This window comes from Panthera pardus, unplaced genomic scaffold (genome assembly GCF_024362965.1).
Source record: "Panthera pardus isolate Hobbes unplaced genomic scaffold, ASM2436296v1 HiC_scaffold_8, whole genome shotgun sequence".
NCBI lineage: Eukaryota > Metazoa > Chordata > Mammalia > Carnivora > Felidae > Panthera > Panthera pardus.
Genome location: NW_026527013.1, coordinates 3753663 through 3775763, shown reverse-complemented (window position 1 = coordinate 3775763; position 22101 = coordinate 3753663). Strand labels below are relative to the sequence as shown.

The 22101-nt window shown below is 65.3% G+C and overlaps 1 protein-coding gene across 8 annotated transcripts in view; it reads right to left on the bottom strand.

Moving 5' to 3' along the window:
- Positions 1-3055: 3055 nt before the first annotated feature.
- Positions 3056-22101, bottom strand: part of KDM4B (lysine demethylase 4B) — a 131065-nt gene continuing 112019 nt past the window's right edge. For 3 of the 8 annotated variants that reach the window (XM_053897917.1, XM_053897921.1, XM_053897923.1), the window contains 11 exons: positions 17186-17637; positions 16801-16921; positions 14622-14800; positions 12364-12586; positions 11031-11107; positions 10771-10826; positions 10479-10587; positions 6135-6569; positions 5676-5795; positions 5059-5151; positions 3056-4059 (listed from right to left, as the gene is read on the bottom strand). In XM_053897917.1, the coding sequence (XP_053753892.1) occupies positions 3808-4059; positions 5059-5151; positions 5676-5795; positions 6135-6569; positions 10479-10587; positions 10771-10826; positions 11031-11107; positions 12364-12586; positions 14622-14800; positions 16801-16921; positions 17186-17637 (2117 nt within the window). In that variant the 3' untranslated portion in view covers positions 3056-3807. Of the gene's footprint in view, positions 4060-5058; positions 5152-5675; positions 5796-6134; positions 6570-10478; positions 10588-10770; positions 10827-11030; positions 11108-12363; positions 12587-14621; positions 14801-16800; positions 16922-17185; positions 17638-22101 lie in introns of those variants that run through there. The other 5 variants (XM_053897918.1, XM_053897922.1, XM_053897919.1 and 2 more) reach the window with 4 other exon arrangements.

Here is a 22101-nt window from a genome sequence, read left to right as displayed (position 1 = left end):
GCAGGCTGTCGGCACAGAGCCCTATGCAGGGCTTGAACCCACAGACGTGAGATCATGACCTGAGCGGAAGTCGGATGCTCAACCAACCGAGCCACCCAGGCGCCCCAAGAGGGCTCAGATCCCTGAAACGTCACCTCCCAGACATCTGCTCTGAGAGGTCGCTGTGGCCACCAGCCGACCCTCTGTATTTGTGCCCCGCCCCCTGTGTTCCTGAGCCCTAAACTCCAGAGAAGCAGCAACTGTCTTTCCCTTCTCCTCGGGCTTCTCTCCGGGGCCCGGCCCAGCACCCGGGGCCGGGGCACCAGGCACCCCCACCGGCTGGGCACGGCCGCTCACCTGAGGGGTGCAAACGGCGGGCCCTCTGCAGCCAGACCGCCTGGGTCCGCGGCCCCCTCCTCGGGGCTGAGGACAGACAGTGGCTGCCAGGCCCTGGGGAGGCTCAGAGGCCCCTGGAACAGGTGGGGAAACGGAGTCCTGGCTGGGGGCAGGGGCTCCCCGAAAAGGAGGATCCGAGAAGTGGGGTGAAGGTGGCGGTGGCAGGTGACTTTATCAAAGGAACTCGCTGTCCAGGACGCCACCACCTCGCGAGGACCCCCTTTGCCGGGGAGGAAAAACCGAGCACCCCGTTGGGGGTCCCCCACGTCGCTGGCGGTTCGTCCCCAGCCCTGCACCAGCTCCTGGGGAGGGGGGTCCAGTCCCAGGTCCCCGTCTCGAGTGTCCCGTAAACATGTCACCTGCACACCGGTCTCTCCCAAGGGCCCCCCTCCCCGCTCCCAGGCCCGTGTGTCCAGCTCCCCGTAAGTCCAAGCTGCTCTCCCTGCCCCTGGCCTGCCTCACCCCAGCCTGTGGCCAAACCACCTTCCAGATGCTCAGCGAGTCCCGTCAGCCCCGGTCCGCAGGCTCCTGCCCTCATCCACCCCCGCAGCCCGGCCTCCGCAGAGCGGCCACCAGAGGGCGCCCATGAGCACCAGAGTCAGGTCCCGCCTCCTCTGCCCACAGCCCTCTAGGGTCCCACCTCCCTGGGGTCAAAGCCCAGGTCCTCCGGAGGCCCACGAGGCTGTGCACGACCTGCCCCGTCCCCTCCCTGTCCTCCCGTCCCGCCCCACCCCACCTCGCTCACTCTGCCCCAGCCACACAGGCCCCCTCACCGCTCCTCCCATATGCCAGGCCAGGTCCTGCCCCGGGGCCTTTGCACGGACCATGCCCTCTGGCACTCTATCCTCCTTCAAGACTCCCTTTCCCCTGCTCTTTCTACCTCACCGAGTGAGCCGTACTTACCGGCTGCCCCGCCCAGTCCTGTTGGCTCCACCAAGGCGGGGGTCCGACCTGCTGCCTTGGTGCCACCCCGCCCCCCCAGGACCTGTTGGATTCGTGGCACATTCACAAAGCCTGGGGGCCCAGCCTCCTGCCAGGCCTGGGAGACCCCACAGCGTGGCATCCTCCTTGGCTCAGACGTCACTGGAACTGGGTCGTGATCACGAGGGCAGTGGGAGAAGGTGGCCACTGGCCCCAGACAAACAAGGGGTCAAAGACAGAATTTTTTTGTTTTTTAAACCTTTCTTTAAGATTATTTATTTTTGAGAGAGAGCGTGAGTGGGACAAGGGCAGAGAGGGAGACCGAATCCGAAGCAGGCTCCAGGCTTCGCGCTGTCGGCACAGAGCCCCAGTGCGGGGCTCGGTCTCATGAACTGTGAGATCATGACCTGAGCTGAGATCGACACTGACTGAGCCACCCAGGCGCCCCCAGAGTTGTCCTTCGGGGGGGGGGGGGGAGCCTGCTGCCTCAGCCACCGCTGCCACCAGCCTGCCTGTGAGTGGAGCCCGACAGACTCTAGGAAGGGGTGTGGGGGGACGCAAGCCGCGGCCAGACGTCGGCCGGGAAGAACCACCCTCCACCAGGAAGCCCGGAGCGGGAACGAGGGGCCAGGCCGCCCCCCCCACCCTCCTGGGGGCCCGCCCCCCACCCCGAAATGAAGACACCGCCAGCCAGGGAGCTCTGTTTCGCAGTGCTCACGAGCCTTTAATTCATTATGAACCTAGAGGCAGGGGAAATTAGGCAAAAATACAGCGCATCCTTAATCTTGGGTGGGAGCAAAATCAGGGCGGGTGGCTTTGTTTTTCGTTTTTGTACATAGACACGGGTATACGTTGGTGGGGAAATGTGCGTTTCCCCTTCGCGGAGCCGCGGCCTGTCTGCACGTCGCCCCAGACCCAGACCCAGACCCAGACCCAGACCCAGAGAGACCCCGCCTGGGTCTGGCCCACCCCTCCGCCCGAGGGCCAGCCCCCTTCCTCCTGTTCCCTTTACAATATAAATAGCATTTTCAAACTACATATGAACACAGTGCCGGCGCCCCGCGGGGCTGCCGCATGCAGAGGGGGACCCCCACATCCGGCGGGCTCCCCGCGGCACCTCCCGCCCCCGCCCCCTCCAGGGCACCTGCCCCCCGCCCCCACCAACGAAACGCAAGGTTCTCGGCTCATTTACATCTTTTCTGTTCTCCTTATATAGTTCTTTCTGGCCTGGCAACCAGCAGAACACTCTTTTTAATTTTTTTTTTTTTTTTTTTTTTTTTACACGAGCAGATTCTGCCGGCAATCCCTGGGCAGGACGGCAGGGGCCGCCGCGGTGGGCGAGGCTCCCGGGGGCAGGTGGGCGGGGGCCCAAAGCCCCTCACAAGCTCGCCTCGGAAACCCCGGTTCCTCCGTGCTGACATCAGCGTCCCCCAGACGCACAGACCCACGTCTCCCAAGCAAGACGCGGACGCCATCGGCCCCTCGGGGTCCAAGGCAGGCACCCCTGCGCCGGTGGGGCGGCGGCCAGGGCCTGGGGCCACGGGGTGGGGGTGGGGGGGGGGGGAGGAGAGCTGGCTGGTTTCACATCCTCCCTCCCCAGACAGCCACGGATGTCACCCACGCTTGTCGGTGAACAGACGCCCGGCCACGCACACGGCCGGGAGGGGGACGCTCTGGGGACACGGAGCCTTCTGCAAACAGCGGAGGCCCCCGGCCGGCAGTGCAGTCACGAGGGGAAGAAGCAGGAGAGGGAACAAACCAGGAGAGAGCGTGTTTATTTCGTGAAGGCGCGCGTGGACCGGAAGGGGGCTCTGTGACCCCTGCAGCTGGTGGTCGCCCCCAGAGGGAGCAGGCAGGGCCGGCCGCCCAGACCTTCGCCAAGTCCCGGAGAGAGGAGGGACGGGCCGACGCCCGTCACCCTGTCACCGGCACCCTGCCTGGCCTCCCAGGTGCCACCGGGCCTCCCCGCATGCGGGGCACCTCCCTGCCGCTGGTGCGCAGACAAGCGAGGTTTTAAAACAATGACCAACAAACCAACAAGCCAACAAAAAACCCGAGATGCTTTTATCTCCCTCAGCGTATCTTGGTTCTGGAAAAAAAAGAACGTTTGTGTTTTGTTTTGTTTCGTGTTTAAAGCCACAAATCTAGAAAACAACTTTGGGGATTTTTTTTCCTTTTCTTTGTTTTCCTTTTTTTCCTCGTGTTTTTTTAAACAACAGGTATTTCTAGAAAGAGCCTCACAAAGGTCACGTATGTACAGAAGTCACAACCTCCAAGGCTGCTCAGGAGGCAGGCAAAGCAGTAGCACCTTTTCGAGAAGAGCTTACATGGTTTACGAATCTGAGTCGTGGGGGTGGCGCGAGTCCCCGGCCGGCCCCCCCAGAGCCCGCGTGGCCCTGCTCCCTGAGTCCGGGGGCCGCGTGCCGGCGTCCTGCTGGCTCCTGTCGCCGCAGAGCGGGGGCGGCCGCGCAGAGGTAGCCTCTCGGGGGCCGGGGAGGCGAGGACAGGAATTCACAGCAAGCAAACGCCAGGGCCGGCCGCCGCCTGCCTTGCTGGGCCGAGGGGTCGCCGGGCGGCCGGCTGTCCTAGAAGGGGGCCCCGGGCCGGCACTGCGCCCGCAAGAGGCTCTCCATGAACGCTAGGTAGTCCGGGTTCCGTCCTGAGTCCTCGGGGGCGCGTGGGGTGCCCACCCGCGGGCGCTTGGCGGCCTTCACCTCCTCTCCCGAGAAGGTGTTCTCCTGAGGTGCCCCCCGTGCTGAGCGACTGCGGGAGACCAGACGGCACAGGGGTTAGCGTGGCAGCGGGGCGCCCCCAAATCCGTCTGTGGGAGCCTGACCCCTACGGTGACGGTATCGGGAGGAGGCCATGTGAATGGGATCGGGGCCCGTAAACAAAGAGGCCCACGGGAGCTCTCCCTCTCCCTCCTGCCACCAGAAGGGAGGCGTCTGTGACCTGGAGGCCGCTGTCCCCAGCCACCAAATCTGAGCCCACACGTTGGCCTCAGGACCATGACAGATGACGTCTGTGGTTGAAAATCCCAAGATGCCTCGTCACAGCAGCCCCTCGGGGGGCTCCGTGCGGGCACCCGGCTGAAGCACATGCCCGCGGCCTCCAGGCACGGCCCCTCAACCGGTGACCTTCTGGGAGTGACACCGGTCGCCAGGGACGGCTGCCCAGCGTTCCTGCCTCTGCGTGAGCCCCCGATCCCGTGTGCGAGCCATCCAGGCCCCCCTAGTCACGGGCCCCAGGGCCAGAGCCTGGGCTGTCCTTCCAGAGGGTGGCTGGGTGGCTGGGCTCCGTCTGGGCCCCCTGTGCTTCCCGGAGGGATCCTGGGGTCAGGTCGGCCGTGAGACCCACACCAGCTCTTACTTTGAGCTCATTCACCGATGGCCACAGCCCCCTGCTCGTCAAAACCTTGCCTTGGCATTAAAGACGGGAGAAACACAAATGCAAAGGGCCCGGGAGAAAAAGCCCCGTCACCATCCCTCGCCTCTGGGACTCATTGTTCCCTTTGAAAAGGGATGAGCTTTGGAGCAGCTCTGAGCTCAGGTTTTGTGTTCAGGCGGCCTGTGGCCGCTGTGCACCGAGCACAATGCCCCCCCCCCCCCCCCCCCCCCCCGCAGATTCACCTCCTCCTGGCTGGGCTGTTCCAGCCCTGCGACTAAGGACGAGGGGGAGGTCAAGGCCATTTGGACAGGCTGCTTCCACAAGGACCACTAACGGCTTCTGGGGGCCACGTCCCCACCCCGTTCTGCCACTTACCAGCCGTGACCGGACCCTCTTGGGGAGTTCCTCGTCCAGGGTGAAGATGTCCCCGCGCTTCACCATCAGCTGGGACCCGTCCTCGAACTCCACCTGCAAAGGGAGGCGGTTCTCAGCGGCGCCCCGCTGGCCAGCCCTGCCCTGGCGGCCTCCCCGCCCTCACTCCTCAAGTAGGAGCACCCAGAGAGGGAGGGGCGAGGGGTGTGCCACGGACAGATCCAGGGGCTGGCGGACGCGAGAGAAAGCAAAACAGCCAAGGACGAGCGGCCGTCGACTTTGGTGGCTGGCACATGGGTGATCTTCTTCTAAGATTTCAAGCTGCTGAATAACTTCCCTTCCACAATCACGGAAAAAAACTCACAACCACCGCGATTAAAAAAAAATGCGGGGCGTGGGACTGTATGCCAAAAAATGCTTAAAACAGTAAATTTTATGTCTGTATGGCGTACCAGACATGCGGAGTCAGAAAGACAACTTGGGGGGAAAATATCGGACAAGCGGAGACCCCTCCCCGCTTAAAGGCCTAAGAAACCCTGAGCGTTTATGTCCCCAGCGGGAGCTGGCCACGGCCCATCCGTGGCTCCGTCCCTGCCCCGGCGAAGCAGGGGCCGGCTCACCTGATAGACGTGGCTCGTCACGGAGGAAATGAACCTGGCCTTGTACATGTTGCCATCTGCCCACCGAAGCTCCACAAACTCCCCCTCGGGTGGGGGTCCCAGCCGGACACAGTCCCTACTCTGCAAGGGAGGAAGGGGGCGGCAAGTGGGGCTTCAGCGCCTCCCACGCCTCCCACTGTCATCTGCCCCGGCCCTCGAGTGTGTGCACAGGAGGGGAGTGGCGTTCCAGGCCTGAACTCTCCCAGCAAGTGCGTGAGCACAGGCGGCCGACTCTGGAACTGACTGCTTCCTGCTCAGCGTCTGCACAACCCGGGGAGCCCTCCTGCGGTGGTGGGGCCAGGGGAGCACCGCAGGGGCCTAGCCGGCTTCCCGAGGACAGCCCCGCCCCCCCCCCACGTGCTCCCCCTTCCCCCCTCCGCCCTCCCCCCTCCCCGGCTTCCCGAGGACAGCCCCGCTCACGGTAATGCTCTCCGGGTAGAGGTTGTCGCTGTAGGACCCGTCGTCGAAGTTGACTTCGTAGAAGGTCTGCGTGCTGGTGCCGATGACCCGGCAGCGGTAATAGAGCCCGTTGCGGTTCTTGGTGATGACCATCTGGCCCAAGGACACGGCCCTCAGGAACTGGACCTGGGGGCGGCGGGGACAGGGCCTTGTCGGCGCGCAGGCGGCCGGCCGGGGGTGGGGGCGGGAGGGGGCGGGCGGGGCACTCACGGTGTGGCCCCCTGACTTGTGCTTGAAGCAGGTGATGGAGACAACGTAGGGCCAGTCGTCAGGCTCCATGAGGACCCCGGCGGCGTGGGCGCAGGTCACGTGGAAGGAGGTGGAACAGTGCTCACAGGAGCACTGGATGCAGGCTCCTGACACCTTCTTCATCCGCTTCCGGCAGTACACGCACTTCTGGGGGGACACAGGCCGAGGACATGGGGCTAGGAGGCCCTTTCCGGGACCCCCGGGGCTGTCTCCCGGGAGCGACCCACACCACCCCCCCCAGCCCCAGGGCAGGAACTCAGCAGCCCCCGGGGGCTGGCGTTTGTTGGGGGAAGCACTGTGGGAAAAGCCCGCAGAACTCTGCGTGGCCAGGGGTCTTGGCCGTGGTGGGTGGAGCCCCCCCCAGACCCAGCCAGTGGCTTTTCCTCCAGAAGCACTTGCGGATTCTCCTCCCCCCACTGTCTCTGCATAGCTGCCTGGGACACACGCACGCGCACGTCCCTCGGCCGGAGCAGGAGCGAGGTGCCCACCCCCGCCGCCCCGCGGACGGACCCCGAACACACGATGCGCAGGGAGGGAAGCAGACACGAGAGGCCACGCGGGATATGAGGCCACGCGAGTGGAACGTCCACAACAGGCTCATCCACGGACGGGAAGGGGGCTCGTGGGGGCCGGGGGCTGGGGGGGTTGACAGCTGATGGGGACGGGTTTCTTTCTGGGGAGGTGGAATGTTCTGGAACCAGATCATGGTGATGATTGCCTCAATCCGTGAACGTACTAAAAGTCACTCAACTGTACTTTGAAATGGGGAATTTTACCTTAATTTTGAATATAAGGCACCGTGGAGCCGCCCCCTCCTCCTCCCGGAGGCTCTTCCCCAGGAGGGTCCGCCCCGCAGGCCGGCCCTGCCCCCTCCTCGCCCCGAGAGCGGCCACTGTGAGCATTTCCTACACTTACTAAGTGGGCCTTTATCGCTCTGTAAACCGTGTTCAAAGGCCAGATAAGCCGCGCAGCACAGGGCACAGCAGGAGCACGCCCACCGCCGATCGATGGCAATGAGATCTCATTATTAAACTGTCAATACCTAATCCCGCCAGCCCGCGGGGGCCGGGCGCACAACCACAGGCGGGGGCGCGTTAACCCTCCAGGACTGGGCCTCCTCCGCAGGGGTGGAAGGCGCAGGGAGCCAGGCCCCCACCTGCCGGCGGAGGCCCAGGAGGACCCAACAGCTGGGCTGGCACAGCACAACCCATTTCAGCCCGTGGGTGGCGGGGCCCTCATCCCGAGCTCCCGCGTCGCAGAGAATGCAGGCCAGGCCCCCACCGCACTATTTGTCGGAGCCTCCGGTGCTGGGCGTCTGGGTCTCCCTGGGTGGAGGCTGTACGGAGGGGGTGCAGGGAGGGCGGACATCGTGCACAGCGGTGGTCTGGGGCAGCCGGGGTCACCGACGGGCGTGACGCTGGCCGTGGAGGCTGCTCTTGCCTGCAGACGCCCCCCATCGCCCCGTACCAAGTCCCCTGTGCTCAACCTGCCCCTCACGCCCACCCGCCAACCTGCTCTGGCAAAGGCCCACCCTCCCTCCGGCACCAGCACCGCCAGACGTCAGCGCCTCCCCTCAAAGCAGGGGTGATGAGAGGGCAGAGCCGGCTCAAACCGCCCGCCCCCCACCAGCCACGCCTGTACCACCCCCGTAGCTGATCACAAGCTGACTCGCTTGGAGTCTCCACCGGACCGCGAAGTCCCTCCAGGTCCCATCCCAGCCTGGTGACGGGGCTGAGCATGGGCGCAAACCTGGCGAGCCCGGGAGGGGGTCTGGGCTCAGGCCCCCGTAGGCATGGGGCCCGCCCCCATGAGCCAGGGCAGCCCCAGTGCCCGGGGCCAGAGGCCAGGTAGTCATAGGGACAGACAGATGGACAGATGACCAGGAGTGACCATCCCCGAGCCTGCGGCCAGCACGTGGCCCTGGGAAGGCGGGCGGGTGGCTGGACAAGCAGGAGTTAGCTGCCGGCTTCCTCACGAGGCTCCATTAGGCAGTACAAGTGAGCCTCATGTAGAAGGATTTTTAATTCATCGTTACAAGTACTGGTAATGAAGAGGCTGCAAGCTGGAAATGTCAGATGATCCATAAAGCGTCTGGGAGGGAGGATCTATCACGGGCGCCAAGCACGGCACCGTCACGTCCCCTGAATAATGAAGCCTTTTACGCCCGCCTTCCCGGAGGAGCCCCCTGCGGCCACCCGGCCCTTTCCTAATCACCTGTCGGGACTCGGGTGGGGGCAGTGCTGGCTCCGTGACCAAGGCCCCCGCCCTCCCACACGGGCTCCCTCCTGCTGCCCCGTCAACCCGGCCGGGTGGCCCCACAGGACCCCCCCGGCAGGCCCAGAGCCCGCTTCCTCTGCCTTCTGCCCGCCTGCATTCCGGGGTGGGCCACACGGGTCCCCGGCGAAGCCGCCCGCGAACTCACGGCCACGACGAGCCTGACGGCGGGAGCTTACGCACAGTCAGGCCCCGTGAACGCTCACCACACAGGAGGCCACGGGCGGCCCAGCCGACGGAGGGGAAAGCTGAGGTACAGAGAGGTCAGCGACCTGTCTAGTCACAGGGCTGGCCGGTGGCCTGCTCATCATCCCGCTCCGTCCGCTGCCCCACAGGCTCCCCCAGGGGCGACGGTCCTCATCGGTGCGCAGAGAAGGCGTGAGCCCCTCGAGGCCACAGTCCACCGGAGGACAGCGGAGGATGGCGATGGAAAGCGCGACGCGCGTCAAGAGGGGCCTAGTTACGGGATTCCTGCAACTCGGTAGCAAAACAGCAATCCGATTCAAAAATGAGCAAAGGACCCGAATAGGTATTTTTCCAGAGCGGACGTCCGGATGGCCAACAGGTACGTGCAAAGGCGCTCCGCGTCACTCATCGTCAGAGAAACGCAAATCAAAACCACGAGATCCCAGCTCACGCCTGTTCCAACGGCTCCTACCGAACGGGCGAGTGTAGGCGCGCGGGCGGAGGGAAGGGAGCCCTCGTGCGCTGCTGGTGGGAACGCAAACCGGGGCAGCTGCCGTGGAAGACAGTATGGAGGCTCCTCAAACAATTAGAAGTAGGGGATGCTGGGGGGCTCAGTCTCTTAAGCGTCCGACTTCGGCTCAGGTCAGGATCTCACGGTTTGTGAGTTCGAGCCCCGCCTCGGGCTCTGTGCCGACGGCTCGGAGCGTGGAACCCGCTTCAGAGTCTGTCTCCCTCCTTCTCTGCCCCTCCCACACGCTCTCTCAAAAATAAGTAAACATTGAAAAAATATAACTAAGAAAAAAATTTTTTTTCATTAAAAATAGAACCGCCAGGGGTGCCTGGCCGGCTCAGTCAGTAGGGCATCTGACTCCCTGCGTGGGGTTGTTGTGTTTGACCCCCACGCTGGGTGTAGACATTACTTAAAACATTAAAAAAAAAAAAAATACAGCCACCATACGATCCCGTAAATTCCACTACAGGGGTATTTACCCAAGAGCACTGAACACGTGATTTCAGAGGGGTATCTGCACCCCCGTGTTCAGGGCCATGGCCGTGACCCAGAAACAGCCCAGGTGCCCGTTAATGGAGGATGCACTGCGGGGATGTGACGTAGCCACAGAGAGAGGCAAACCCTGCCATCTGCAGCCACACAGACAGACCTGGAGAACACTGTGCTCGGTGACAGAAAGCGGACACAGGACACGTCCTGCGTGACCCCACTCGCAAACTCTGACAGGCGGACAGCAGAGCGGTGGTGGCCGGGGTAGGGGAGGGGGGGCGTGTACGTTCGGTGCGCGAAGCTCAGTCCTGCAGGACAAGGGAGCCGCCCGCACCGCCAGACCGTGCACTGGACAGTCTGTCAGGGGCGCAGAGCCCGAGGGAAGTAATCGGAGGAGACGGGGGCAGGCTGTGCGGCGCCCCCTTGTGCGGGACGGCAAGCACAGGGCTGCTAGATTGTGCAGAGACCGCGTCTCTGCACACAGACCGCAGAAGCCAGGGGCCTGCTGCGCCTTTAAGAGCAAACAGGTTTGGCCAAACTGCAATGGGGCGTCTGCGCCCCCTGCGCCCACAGGGCCAGGACCCCAGGGGACGTACCAGCTTCCACCGCTGCTCGGGGATGGCGCTGATGTCCACAGGGTGGCGCTCCATCACGTTCAGGAAGCGCACTTCGGGGACCGCGATGGCACAGATCACGTGGATCCACCTGGTTGCGGGGAGGCTGGCGTCAGGGCGCACAGGCGATCCGCCCCTGCTGGCACGACCACCGCCCACCCCTGCGCCCCGCGTGGCCGCCGGCCGGTCGGGGCTTACAGGATCTTCAGGGGCAGTCTGGGCGCGCTCGGTCCTCCCGGCCCCCCACCCCCAGGGGGAGCCCCCGGCCACCCACCTGCGGTCGGTGGTCATCTGCAGGGCTCCGCCCCGGAGGTTACAAAGGCAGCACTCCTGCGGGAACCAGACAGCCCGGTGGTGAGGTGGTGAGGGGGCAGGGCCACCGCCTCGCCGCCCTGGGGCCGGTCCCACCCCTGCCCGCAGTCCTGATGTTTCCGACTGACTAGGCCGCCCAAGGTCACCCTGGGGATCAGGCCGGGCCGGGTCCCACAGGCCTCGCGGCTTTCAGAGCACCACCCAGCCGCGGGGTTGAGTTACCGCAGTCCAGGCGTGGGCCGTGCACCGGGAACACGTCCAGCCCTCGTTGACCAGCTCGGGGCGGATGCCGTAGCAACCTGCAAACAAGCGAGGGTGGGGGGACCGCTGAGCCGGGCGGCATCTGTCGCCAGGACGCCCGCTGCAGCTGATGGGGCCTTCTGGAATTCGGCAGCGGCATTTAGGGCAATTGCTCTCCCCACCCTCCCTCCTGAAACCAGGCCACTGCGCACAGCGGGACGGTCTAGAAACGGCTTGTTTGAAACAAGTAGGGGAAAGGAGAGCGAGGCCCCCTGCTGGGGCTGCTCAGCCGAGAGCGGCCCTCGCTGTCTCCAGTCACATCTAAAAGGCCCAGGCTCTGCAGGCCAGGGGAGGCTGGGAAGCCTGAAAAGTGACCAAGCAGTTGTACGCCACGCAAAGTGGGCCTCGTGGATGCCAGAGTCCAGACGGCAGAGCGGGCCGGGCCGGGCCCTGTGTTCAGGCAAAATCACTACTCAGGAAGCAGAAGTTGGGAGGCTCTGGGTTACCCAGATGGTTCGCTTAGGACCTTGGCCCTGGTTTAGAAACGGGCAGGCAGCAGGGGCGGGGGCGGGGGGGGGGTGGTGGAGTCAAGAGGTCACGCCCCAGAGCGAGGGCTCTTCTGCCCTACCCCCGGGGTCGCCATCCGGCAGTACCAGGGGACCTCAGCCACCAGGCCACAGAACTGTAGTGTTCTGCTGTGTCCCCACAGAGGCTCTGAGGGACAGCAAAGTATTCCTCCTGGAGGAAGAGGGGGCCCCACCTCCCTCCAGTGCCTGGTCTCGGGGGTTATGCTGGGCCTTCCGCCTCCCAGGCTTGTCCCGGAAGCTAGACTCAGGCCCCTCCAGAGGGCGGGCTCAGCCTGGGCCTATGCTCCTAGCAGGAGACAAAACGAGCTCTGGGCAGGACTCCGCAGGGCAGGCCCTGAAATGAAACAGCTCCGGAAAAGCTTCCTTCCCTTGCCGGGAGCTCGGGCTCGCGTTTGCTGCCCCTAACACCGGAGAAAGGGGCACACACCCGTTTTCTTGTCTCGGGCTGAGTCGGGCCCTCAGGGTTCGGGAGGGGGGCCGGTCACCGACGGCAGGGACAGATCAGATCCCCTGGACCATCTGTAGATCTCAGGCCTCGGTGGAACCGTCCGAACTGGCCAGGGGGGAGGCCGCCCCGTGACGCCAGGTCGTGCGGAAGGCCCAAGACGGCAGCCCAGAGGGAGGGGGCCCGCTGGCTCCGCAGACCTAACCGGGTGGGGGTGGGGGGGCCCAAGCCACAGGTGCCACAGCTGTCCTCCCACGGGCCGGCGTCCGGGCCCAGGACTCACTGGCATGAACCTGCAGGCAGCACTTGGCGCAGGCGATCAGCAGGCTGGTCCCGTCGTCGCCGATGTAGGAGTTGGCGGGAAGGGGCTCCGTGTTCTCACCGCCGGACGTGAAGCACATCTCGGGGATCAACGGCCGTGTCTTCTGGCCACTTTTGGAAGGGGGAGCCACCGAGGGACCCTCCCCGAGAGAGGCCTGGGGAGCCTCCTTCTCAGTCTGTAGGGACTGCAGGAATAGGTCGCCGCCTTCAGCGGGGAGCCCACACGGGGCAGCACACGGGGCCGGGCGCCGTGGCCCTCCCCGACTCTGCCCCGTGCCCGCGCCTCTCGTGGCCTCGTCCTCCAGGCACCCCGCGGGCTGCTTCTCACTGTCCCCCGGAGGCTGCCCTGCACCGCCCCCCCAGCCCTCGACCCTGAGGCAAGAGCCCTCAAGAGATCCTCCTCAAACACAGTGAGTCCCTGTCCTGCCCCCACAGAAAACCCTCCCAAGTCAGGGTCATAAGACACTGTCCTGCCACCCTCACTCCCCACCCCAGCTGCCCCTCGACTCCTCTACTCTAACCACGCCAGCCCCCGGGCTCTGCCTCCAACACCACCCTGCCCCAGGGCCTTTGCGAGCGCCATTCCTGCTGCCAGGAACCTTCAGATTTCTGCTCACTTACGCTTGGGAGCCTAGCCCACCCGCAAGACCGGCGGCCCCCAGCCCTTCACGCCTGCTCTGTCTGTCCACATGGCCCTGTGACTGAACCTCTGTGAGGTGTTCCCCCTACTTCTGACATATGTCCCGTAAAGGCTGTAGCCCAGATCCCGTCCCACGAACAGACTGTTACGAAAACACCCTGTCTGTGGCACCCCGGCCCGGCAGCGCCCAGCCGGTCTCAGGAGTAGCAGGACTCTGCGCTGCTCCTGACCTGGGAGGGAGGAGCCCCGCTGGAGGCACCGTGCCTGGCACAGGCTTTCCTCACCCTCGTGAGACAAGCTAGCCCCGGCCCCCATCTACAAGGGCTCTGACCGGAACCGTGGGCGCAACGAACGATAGCTACTGGACTGCAGAGTCCCCAGCGCCCCGACAACCAGCGGCGTTAAGAGGGACGCGCCTGGAGAAGTTGTCTACGTCAAGTTCTGCAAACACCGAATCTGTGTAGAAACAGCGCCCCGGGCAGCGCTGGGCCGCAGGGCCCTTAAGACAAGTGCGCTGCCCTGGGCCCGGAGCCCAGAGCTCGGGTAGCCCGGCTGACTCAAGGGAAGCGATGGGTGCCAGGCCAGGAGCCAGGGACCCAAAGTCAACTCGGCCCGGGTCCCACCCTCCAGGGACTCCCAGTCCAGGGGCCGATGAACACAGAGAGTGGGAGCGAGGGCGGGTGAGCCTGGGGTGCGGGGTGCCCGGGGACAGCAGGTGCAGGAGGGCTTAGGAAAGAGGAAGCAGCTCAGCAGACTCAGGGATGAACAGAAACCTGTCTGGCAAGGCAGGGGGCCGGGTAGGTGGGCGGGTGGGAGAGACCTCGGGGGTCAGCTGTGCGCACGGCAGGGGACAGATGTCACAGCAGAGGAAGGCCGTGCGCGCCCCGTGCAGAGGCTGGTGGAGCTTCCGGCCAGGGAGCCCGTGGCTAGAGTGGCCTCCAGAACGTGTGCCAGGGCCTCGGGCAGGGCTCCTGCCAGGGCTGTCGAGGGAGGAAAGAGCTGGAAGGCAGGTCAGGGTGTGGGGGAGGGGCCACGGGGAGAAACAGCGGTGAAGCAGCAAACAGGGCAGGGCCTGGTGGTCGATGGCTGGGAAATACAGGACAGAGCGGGGCCCGGCCAGGAGTGAGTGTAGGACAGGAGCGTCGGGCTCAGTGGAGACCGCCTGGGGCTCCTCACAGCCCTGCTGGGTGACACGGGGTGTCCTGCCTCTCGGCCTCTCGGCTCAGAGGCCCGACCGGTCAGGGCCCGGCTCCGTGCCGCCCCTGGCCCCTGAGGGATAGCTGAGGCCGGCCACCTGCTGATGGCCACCCGCACGCCCCCCTGCCAGGCCCCGCTCCCTCCACCGGCTGCCCTGTTTTTGTGCCGTCGATCAGTCACTCTCTGGTAAAGCTCAGAGGCCGGGCTCCCCCCTTCTCCCCGCAGCCTTTCCAAGGGCTTCACGCGGCCCCAAATGCCGACAGCTTCTGCCGCTCCCTCGGCGGCTGTCCCGCACCCCCCTGGGCCGCCCGCCGGGCGGCTCCAAACTGCTCCCACAGCCAGCGGCCCCTTGGTCTCCACCACCCTCCCCGGAGCTCCCTCACCTGGGTGTAAGGGTAGAAGAGAGTGCAGATGGCACAGTAGGGCTCGGTCAGGGCGGCCGCCGCGTTGAACTTCCTCTCGGCCTGGAAACCGGCAGCCTTGTTCTTCCACTGCAGGGAGAGCAAAGACCTCAAGGCCTCGGGGCCACTCATGTCCTCCTCCCCGGAGAAAGGGAAGGCTTCTAGAGGAAAACAGGAGGGCGGGAGGGGACGGAGAGAAACCTGGGCATGGCTGGAGGCCCAGAGGAACCCGTCCCCACCCTGCGGGCACTTCGCTGCGGGGAGCCCCGGGGGTGACCGGCCCCCACTTCCGCGGCCTTGGCGGGTCTGGCGCGGACTCCCCGAGCTCAGCGCGCCGAGAGAGGCACGCGGGGGGGACCAAGGAAGAGCGGCGTCACTCCCCCGCTCCGGTGACCCCGTGCCACTACCAAGACGGAGGCTGCAAACAGCCGTCCCTCCCACCTCGCCTGTCACCTGTCACGCCTGCTCTGCTCTCGCTAGCAGCCAGCCACGCCCCAATCCCCCCCCGCCCCACGGCCCACTGCCTCGCTTCCTGGGGACCCAGGGCTGAGCCCCCCGATGCTCCACAGGAGCCCTCCCCAAGAAGCGGGTGCTCAATCCCCAGGCCCCAAACCTCACAGCAGCTGGGCCGGCAAGGCATGGTGGGAAGAGAACGCAGACAGGAGCCTGGAGGCCTGGGCCTCGAGCCTCAATGAGAGTGAGGAGGAGGTCAGTGCAGACCCCCAAGATGCACTTGTGGGTCTCCTACGGCCCGGGGCGGGGGGTGGGGGGGCTGGACCTGACTCACGGGCCAAGACTGCTCTGCCTGGGGACACGGAGACCCCAAGCAGGCCCAGGCACCCTGCCGGTGACGAGAGCTGTTGGCCTCCTTCTGTCGCCAAAGAGCCCAGGCCCAGACGGTCTCACAAGAAAGCGCCAGAAGGGCTGGTGGGGGAGGCCTTGGAGGCACTTTCTGGAAAGGTGACGCTACAGTCTTTCGGACAGTAAGGCCACGTCTGGCCCCCCTGTGAGCTTCCCTTGCCCTTGGGGGCCCTGGCCCTGCGGTCCCAGGTGCTTCCAGAGCCCCTCCTGCCCCCGGCCCTCAGATCAGATGGGGAAACGGAAGGAGCCGCCCAGACGACTGGGCACAAATTCCACATAAAAAAAGGCCGACGCTGAGGATGAAAACCTGGCTTAGCGGGATTTCTGCCGGAGGACTCAACCCTGGCTCTTGGCTCTTGGCTCTCCAGGTTTGCTCCAATCTCCCTACAGTGGCCTGGCCACAGGACAGGTCATGGTGCGACTCTGGGGACAGCTGCCCCCCCCCGCTCCTCCCACCCCGACGTCGGCGTGGCACTGCTCCTACGGGCACAGCCCTAACCCTAACAGCAGAGTCATTTCTCAACCCACGACACGGGGGGGGTGCGGCCGACGCGGGGCCAAGTCCCGCTTGCTCGCTTGCTGGCCTGCTCTGCAAATGTTCCAGAGGCCTAACCCGTACCAGGCATCCGAGCAGACCCTGAGCCCTGAGCCCCTGAGAGGGAGAGGCACGGTCCTTGCCCACCTGGGGGCTGCACAGGCCACGGGAGCGGGGGCAGGGGCGGGGACAGCCCCCCCAGGCCTGGGGGAAGGAGCCTCTGGCAGGAACAGCACCTGCTCGGCTCTCACGAGAGCAGGTGCGCGGCTCAGTAAAACCACAGGCAAAACGCGCCACATCAGCAGTAACCCAGCCTCGGCATTCCCAGCACCTGCCACGGGCTCAGCACCACGGGCACGCTCCGTGGGCACTGGCTCCGTGCGCCTTCCCGGCAGAATGCCCCACGGGGCCGGCAGCCCTCAGTTTACAGATGGGGAGACTGAGTTATAGAAACGTTAAGTGTGGGCTGTGGTTGGAGCCCCAGGACCTGCGCCCTGCCCCTCCTAGGCCACGTTGTGCGTTTCAGGCCCTGGCCCCGGCACAAAGCGCGCACCCCAAGGTGGGAAACAGCGAACGGGGGTGGCGGCAAGGCCTTGGGGTGGTCAGGCCGGACTGTGGGGGGCGCTGCAGGAGGAACGGGGGCTACTCAGTCCAACATTCCGTGCAGGGGTGGGGGTCTGGGGGCCCGACCTCGGTCGGTGGTGGGGCAGGCAGCGGAGGGAGGCCAGGGCACGGGCCACCGGGGGAACAGGCGTCCTCGCTCACCCTCGTCACTCGAGGCCTCCTGCTTGACCACGGTCAGCGGGGAGCGGGTGGGTGGCTTGCCCAGGGGGTGGCGTCTGCTTTTCTTGATTTCCATCTTCAATTTGGAAAATGTGGACGGTGCCTGAAACACAGAACAAGAAGCATCTGGGGAGGGCATGGCTCTGACGCCCAGAGCAGAGCCCGGCCTCCCAGGGCAGAGGGGACGGCCTGGCTTCCGCAGCAGGCCGGAGTCCCCAGCCGTGGGATCAAGGCCCCAGGAAGGGCTGGCCGGGAGCTACCGTGGTTCCTCTGGGATGCACCGAGGGGGCTGGTTCAGGCGAGCAGGGCCGTGGTGGGAGCACCGGGCAGGTGGGAGCCCCAGGGACCTCCGCGGACACCCTCCTACCTGCACCTCGCTGGCTCTGCTATCCTCCTCGGGACCTGTCAGCTCCATGGGGGCCGCCTGTTCCTTCCAGGTGGGGCCCCTCTGGGCAAAGTGCTCAAAGGCCTGCTGGCAGGACACGCGGCCCTTGTCACACAGCGTGCTGGGCCGCGGCATCACATACAGCATGGGGATGATGGGGCGTGGCTTCACCTCTGGCTCCTCGCCAGGTGCCTCGGGGGGCACGACGTTGAGAGGCGGTGGGGGGGGGTTCTCCTCGGCTGGCGCGGGGCCCGGGGCCAGCGCTGGGGACTCCAGCAGGGGTGGCAGCCTGGGTGCCTCCTCGGCGGGGAACTGGGCGGGTGGGGGCGGCGGCAGCTGGGGCAAGAGGGCGTGGTGGGGGTGCAGGGGACCATAGCTCTTTTTCTTCCTGTCGCTCTTGGCCTTGGCTGGCCGCAGCTTGCCCCTTCCGTCTTCTGTGGGGAAAGAGGAAAAGACAGGTCGGTGCCAAGGCCAGCAGCCACACACCCTCCTGCGAGCCCCCCAGAGAAGAGCCACATTGTGGTTCGGACTCCTGCAAAGCGGGGTGGGGGTGGGGGACTGCTCCAAATGTCATCAAGGAGCGGGACGGACGCAAGGCAGTACCCAGGTTTTGTAGATTTCTACACGTAAAGCGTACGTCCTGTGGAATCTGTTTTAAAGCGAAACCTCAAACCCCAAACCGTGAGAAGTGGTCGCTTGAGCAGAACTGGAGAGCCTGCTGGGCCTGGAGGGCCACCCCCGAGGGCCGGTGCTGGGGGATCTCCGGCAGGTGGCAGGGCGGGAGGCAGGCCAGGGGTGTCTTCAGTGGTGTTTTAACTGGGGGCCAGCACATCAGAGAAAACTGAACGGATGAGCGAATGTCTGGTGGAATCACGGTCCCCAAAGATTCCCGCGTCCTGCGAATGTGGAGCCTGACGTGGCGGGAGACTGCGGAGGGGTTAACGATCGTAGGACAGGAGAAGGTCTGGATGGGCCCAGCGTACTAACAGGGATCCTTAGAAGCCCAGGATCTTTCCCAGCTGTGGCCGGAGGCAGAGGGACCCGCGGAAGAAGGGTCAAAGACACCCTGGCCCGCTGGCTTTGATGATGGAGGAGGGGCCCCAAGCCAAGGATGCGGTGCCTCCAGAAACGGGGAGAGGCAGGGAACAAACACACTCTCCCCCCGAGACCCGGGCAGGGGCCAGCTCTGCCTCGTTTCAGCCCCGTGCGACCCGGGCCAGCTGCTGCCCTCCTGGTGCCAGAACGTACGTGTGAGTCTGAGGTCACAGTCGTGGAAGCCACAGGGAACTCTGTAGGTCGTGACCCCCGTGAGGCCCGCCGTGCTCAGGACGAGGCATCGGGGACCCCTGCCCTCAAGGACTTAACCAGCCTGGTGGCCCACTGGAGCACGGAGCCCACAGCACACTGAGCCCTGGAACCCCCGGGCCTTGCCTGCCCCAATGGAGAATGGGCACACTCGCTCAGGCCCTCGTCTGCATGTCCCAGGTCCCCAGGGGCAAGACGTCACATGAGCAGTGACGGCAGAGGCTGCCTGGCCTGCCTAGGCCCGAGGGCCTCCTGGGGAACCCGGGAGGAGCTGGTCGCCCTGCTGAGGGTACCTACGGTCTGGGTCTCCCTGAACCGGCCCCGGGGAAAATAAGGATACGCCGGGGGCCAGGGCTCCCTCCCTCTCCAAGAAAGCAGCCACCAAGGTGAAGCACCTGCGTTCTGGTTTGCAACAGGGCCCCGTTTCACCTCTTGCCGCAGAAACCCATCCACGTGACCTTGAAAGAGGTGAGGCTCCCAAGGGGAGGGTATTTCACGTCACCCTTGACCTGTGCCGACCCAGGAAGCCGGCAAGCATGGGCGTCCCATCCTGCAGACAGCCAGCCCCAACTGCTGGGACGGAGCCAAACTGCCGACTCGCCCCCCCCCCCCCCCCAACACCCCACGGCCTCTGGGAGCAGTGGAGCCTCCAGGCCAGGCCCCCTCCCCTCTCCTCCCCACTGCTCCCCATCTGCAGGCCACAGTCCTGCCCTGGCTGCAGGGATGGCCCGAGGCCTGAGCACTCCGAGGGCCTCCGTGGGACTCCTCCCCCTCCCAGTGCCACCGCCCCCCCTGCAGGAGCCCGACTGCTCCCGAGGCCCCCCTCCTGCCTGCGCCTCATGAATAGTTATCTGGCTGAGGAAAGCACATAATAGACGTTCTCTGCTCTGCAGACAAAACCATTTCTCCCCTACAGACGCGGGGCTTGGATGGCTATGAAAGGTCGCCCGTGGAGGTGGGAGAGAAGCGTCTGGGGTGGAGGCTGGGGGGGGGGGGGTGGGAAACGTGGAGGTGCAGGGAGAGGAGGTGGAGAGACAGTGTGGGAGGGAAGAGGCTCAAGGTGGGGAAGAGACGTCGGGGGGTGGGGGAGAGGCGTGGGGGGCAAGCCACGTGGCTGGGGGGGGGGGGGAGCCCGAGCAGGGAGAGACGTGGGGAAGCCGTGGCAGGGGTGGGGAGACGCAGAGGAGGGGACGTGCCGGGGGCAGGGACGCACTTGGCGGGAGAGACGTGGGGGGGGGTTGACCCAGGGCCCCAGGGGCGAGCGGCGAGGCAGGTCGGGGCTGCACCGGCCCTGCTGCTTCTGCTGATCTACAGAAAGGGCGACGAGGCTGTCCTCCTTGTGGAAGACGCGCTTTCTGATAAACGGCTCTGTTCTCTAAGGAAGCGCGACACTCCCACCCTGACGGTGCAAACCTACCGAACGGAAACCCAGCCGAGCTCTCCCCAGCCGGAGGACAGTGGGACCCACTTGCTGTCTCTTTACTATCAAGCAAGAGGCCCTTACTGTCCAAGAAGAACACGCCGGGCCTCTTCCCATCTTGCAGGCTCTAGGAAACTGAGGGGGGACACACCCAGGGGACCGTTAGGGGACGAGCCAGTGGCCAGGAAGGACACGTGGGTGCTCAGGGCTCTGTCCTTGCCGGGGGGACCCTGTCAAGCCCCTCACCTGCCTGGGCCTGAGGGAACCCTGACACGGAGCAGGGGACAGTCACAGGGGCGGGGCTGAGGGTCCTGGCCAGGGATCTCCCCCGCATGTGAGCCCGTCCCCTCCCTCGAGAATGGCAGGGACCGCCCCCCACCACCACCCCAAGCTGAGGACGTCCCAGCACCTCACGTGCCACGGTAAGTCACAGCCAAGAACCCCCCACCTTCACATCTGAAAGGCCTGCCTGGTTGGGGAGCTCACGGCTGGGGCACCGAAGTTCCCCAAGCGGAGCGCGCCAGAGTTCCCGGCGGGTCTGGGCCCCTAAGCTCAGCAGCGCTGCCCGCTGCCCGAGCCCCTGGGCTGTGAGGCCCTGAGAGGCCAGGCCCCGGGGTCTAGAGCCAGCCTGGCCCTCAGGGTGGGGTCCCTCGCGGCACGCTGTACCCGGGAGGAGGGACAGTTCGATGGTGGGACGGGCGCCGCCCCCGCTGTGAGAAGGCACAGCGGCCATACTAACTAGCCACAGGCGGGGCGAGCTCCCCTGAGATGACCATGACCCTCCAGGAGGAGGGAGCCCCTGATGGCCCAGCCAACCGGGGCGGACACGGGCTGCCTTCCTACCTCGCTCGCGCTCGGGACCCCGGGGTCCAGGCCCCACAGGGCGAGGCTCTTCCTGCACCGCCTGTCCCGGCCCCTCCCAGCCCTGAGGAGGCTTCCTCCAGGGGACACTGAATCCCGCCCGTCCGGCGTGCGCAGGGCCCCCTCCTCTCCTGCCCTCCGCCTCCCCCAGGACGCGGTGTGTGAGTGACAGCGTTCACTGTTCTCCCTCCGCAAACCCAAAGCAAAATCCCCACTGCTGGCGAACAGCACGAGCCCCAGCACTTACAGCTCGTGGGGACATTAAGCTTGGATATTAAAGGAAGTCTGGAAAGCACTTTAAGATCTTCCACTCTTCCGACGACGTGCGTTTGCCATCACCCCCGACTGTGAGCACTTGCTTATTCAACGCGTTCAGAGTTTTCTGCTCCAAGGGCTCGGGGGACGCCTCACAGGACGCCTCTGACTGAGGCACAGGGCTCTCGGCCGTGGCGGCCACGTCCAGCACCCCAGAGGGGCGGCTTCCTCTCCAAAGCAGCCACCCCCTACCAGATCCTCCCTCCTCCCGGCCCTGGCAGGGAGCACGGATGGTGCATCTGGAACTGGGGGGGGGGGGGAGGTGAGCAAACACCACCCCCCTTCCTGGGGTCCGTGCATCCCGGGAAGCTGATGGGGTCCCAGGGAAGGAGTGGGGAAGAGGCAGCAGACGCTGGAAGGAGGCTGCACGGCCCTTCGACGTGGCCCACGGTTGGGCTGGGGATTCCACGAGTTACCCCCAGAGGACCCCAGAGCCCCTGCTTTAGGCAGCAGCCGTCTCGGAACAGGAAAGCCAGGGAAGAGCCGGAGACTCACGGGGAAAGCGGACTTGACGGGGCATCTCTTGGCATCTCAAGACCGAGGGAGGCCAAGGCCCCAGGTGTCACCGGGATGGGACTGGGCAGGAGCGGCCCAGAGCCAGTGAGACCCCAGGCGGTGGGATTGGGTGGGATACAGTTGTCTTCACGTGATCCCAGGTTAGGACAAAGATCTGTCTGAAATTAACTAAATGAAGAAGACAGTCCTTATTCCCTCGCTAAGCATTTGGGTAAACCGTCTCAAGTCGCAGGTGCGTGAGTACATCTGTCCCCCTCCCCCAAAGCCCCCCATCCAGCCTCAGGCCAACGGCCCCTCGCGTCTGCTCCGGAGGGAGGAGACAGACCAGCGGACGCGGAGGCAGCTTTGACTCTTCCCAGGAGGCCCCACTGGAACCCCGGTCTCTCCTGACCCTCTGAACTGCTCGGCCAAGGAGCCCCCCATCCAGCCCCAGCTGGACCCGGGAAAGCCATCTCCACTCAGGCAAAAAGCCACTTCAAGC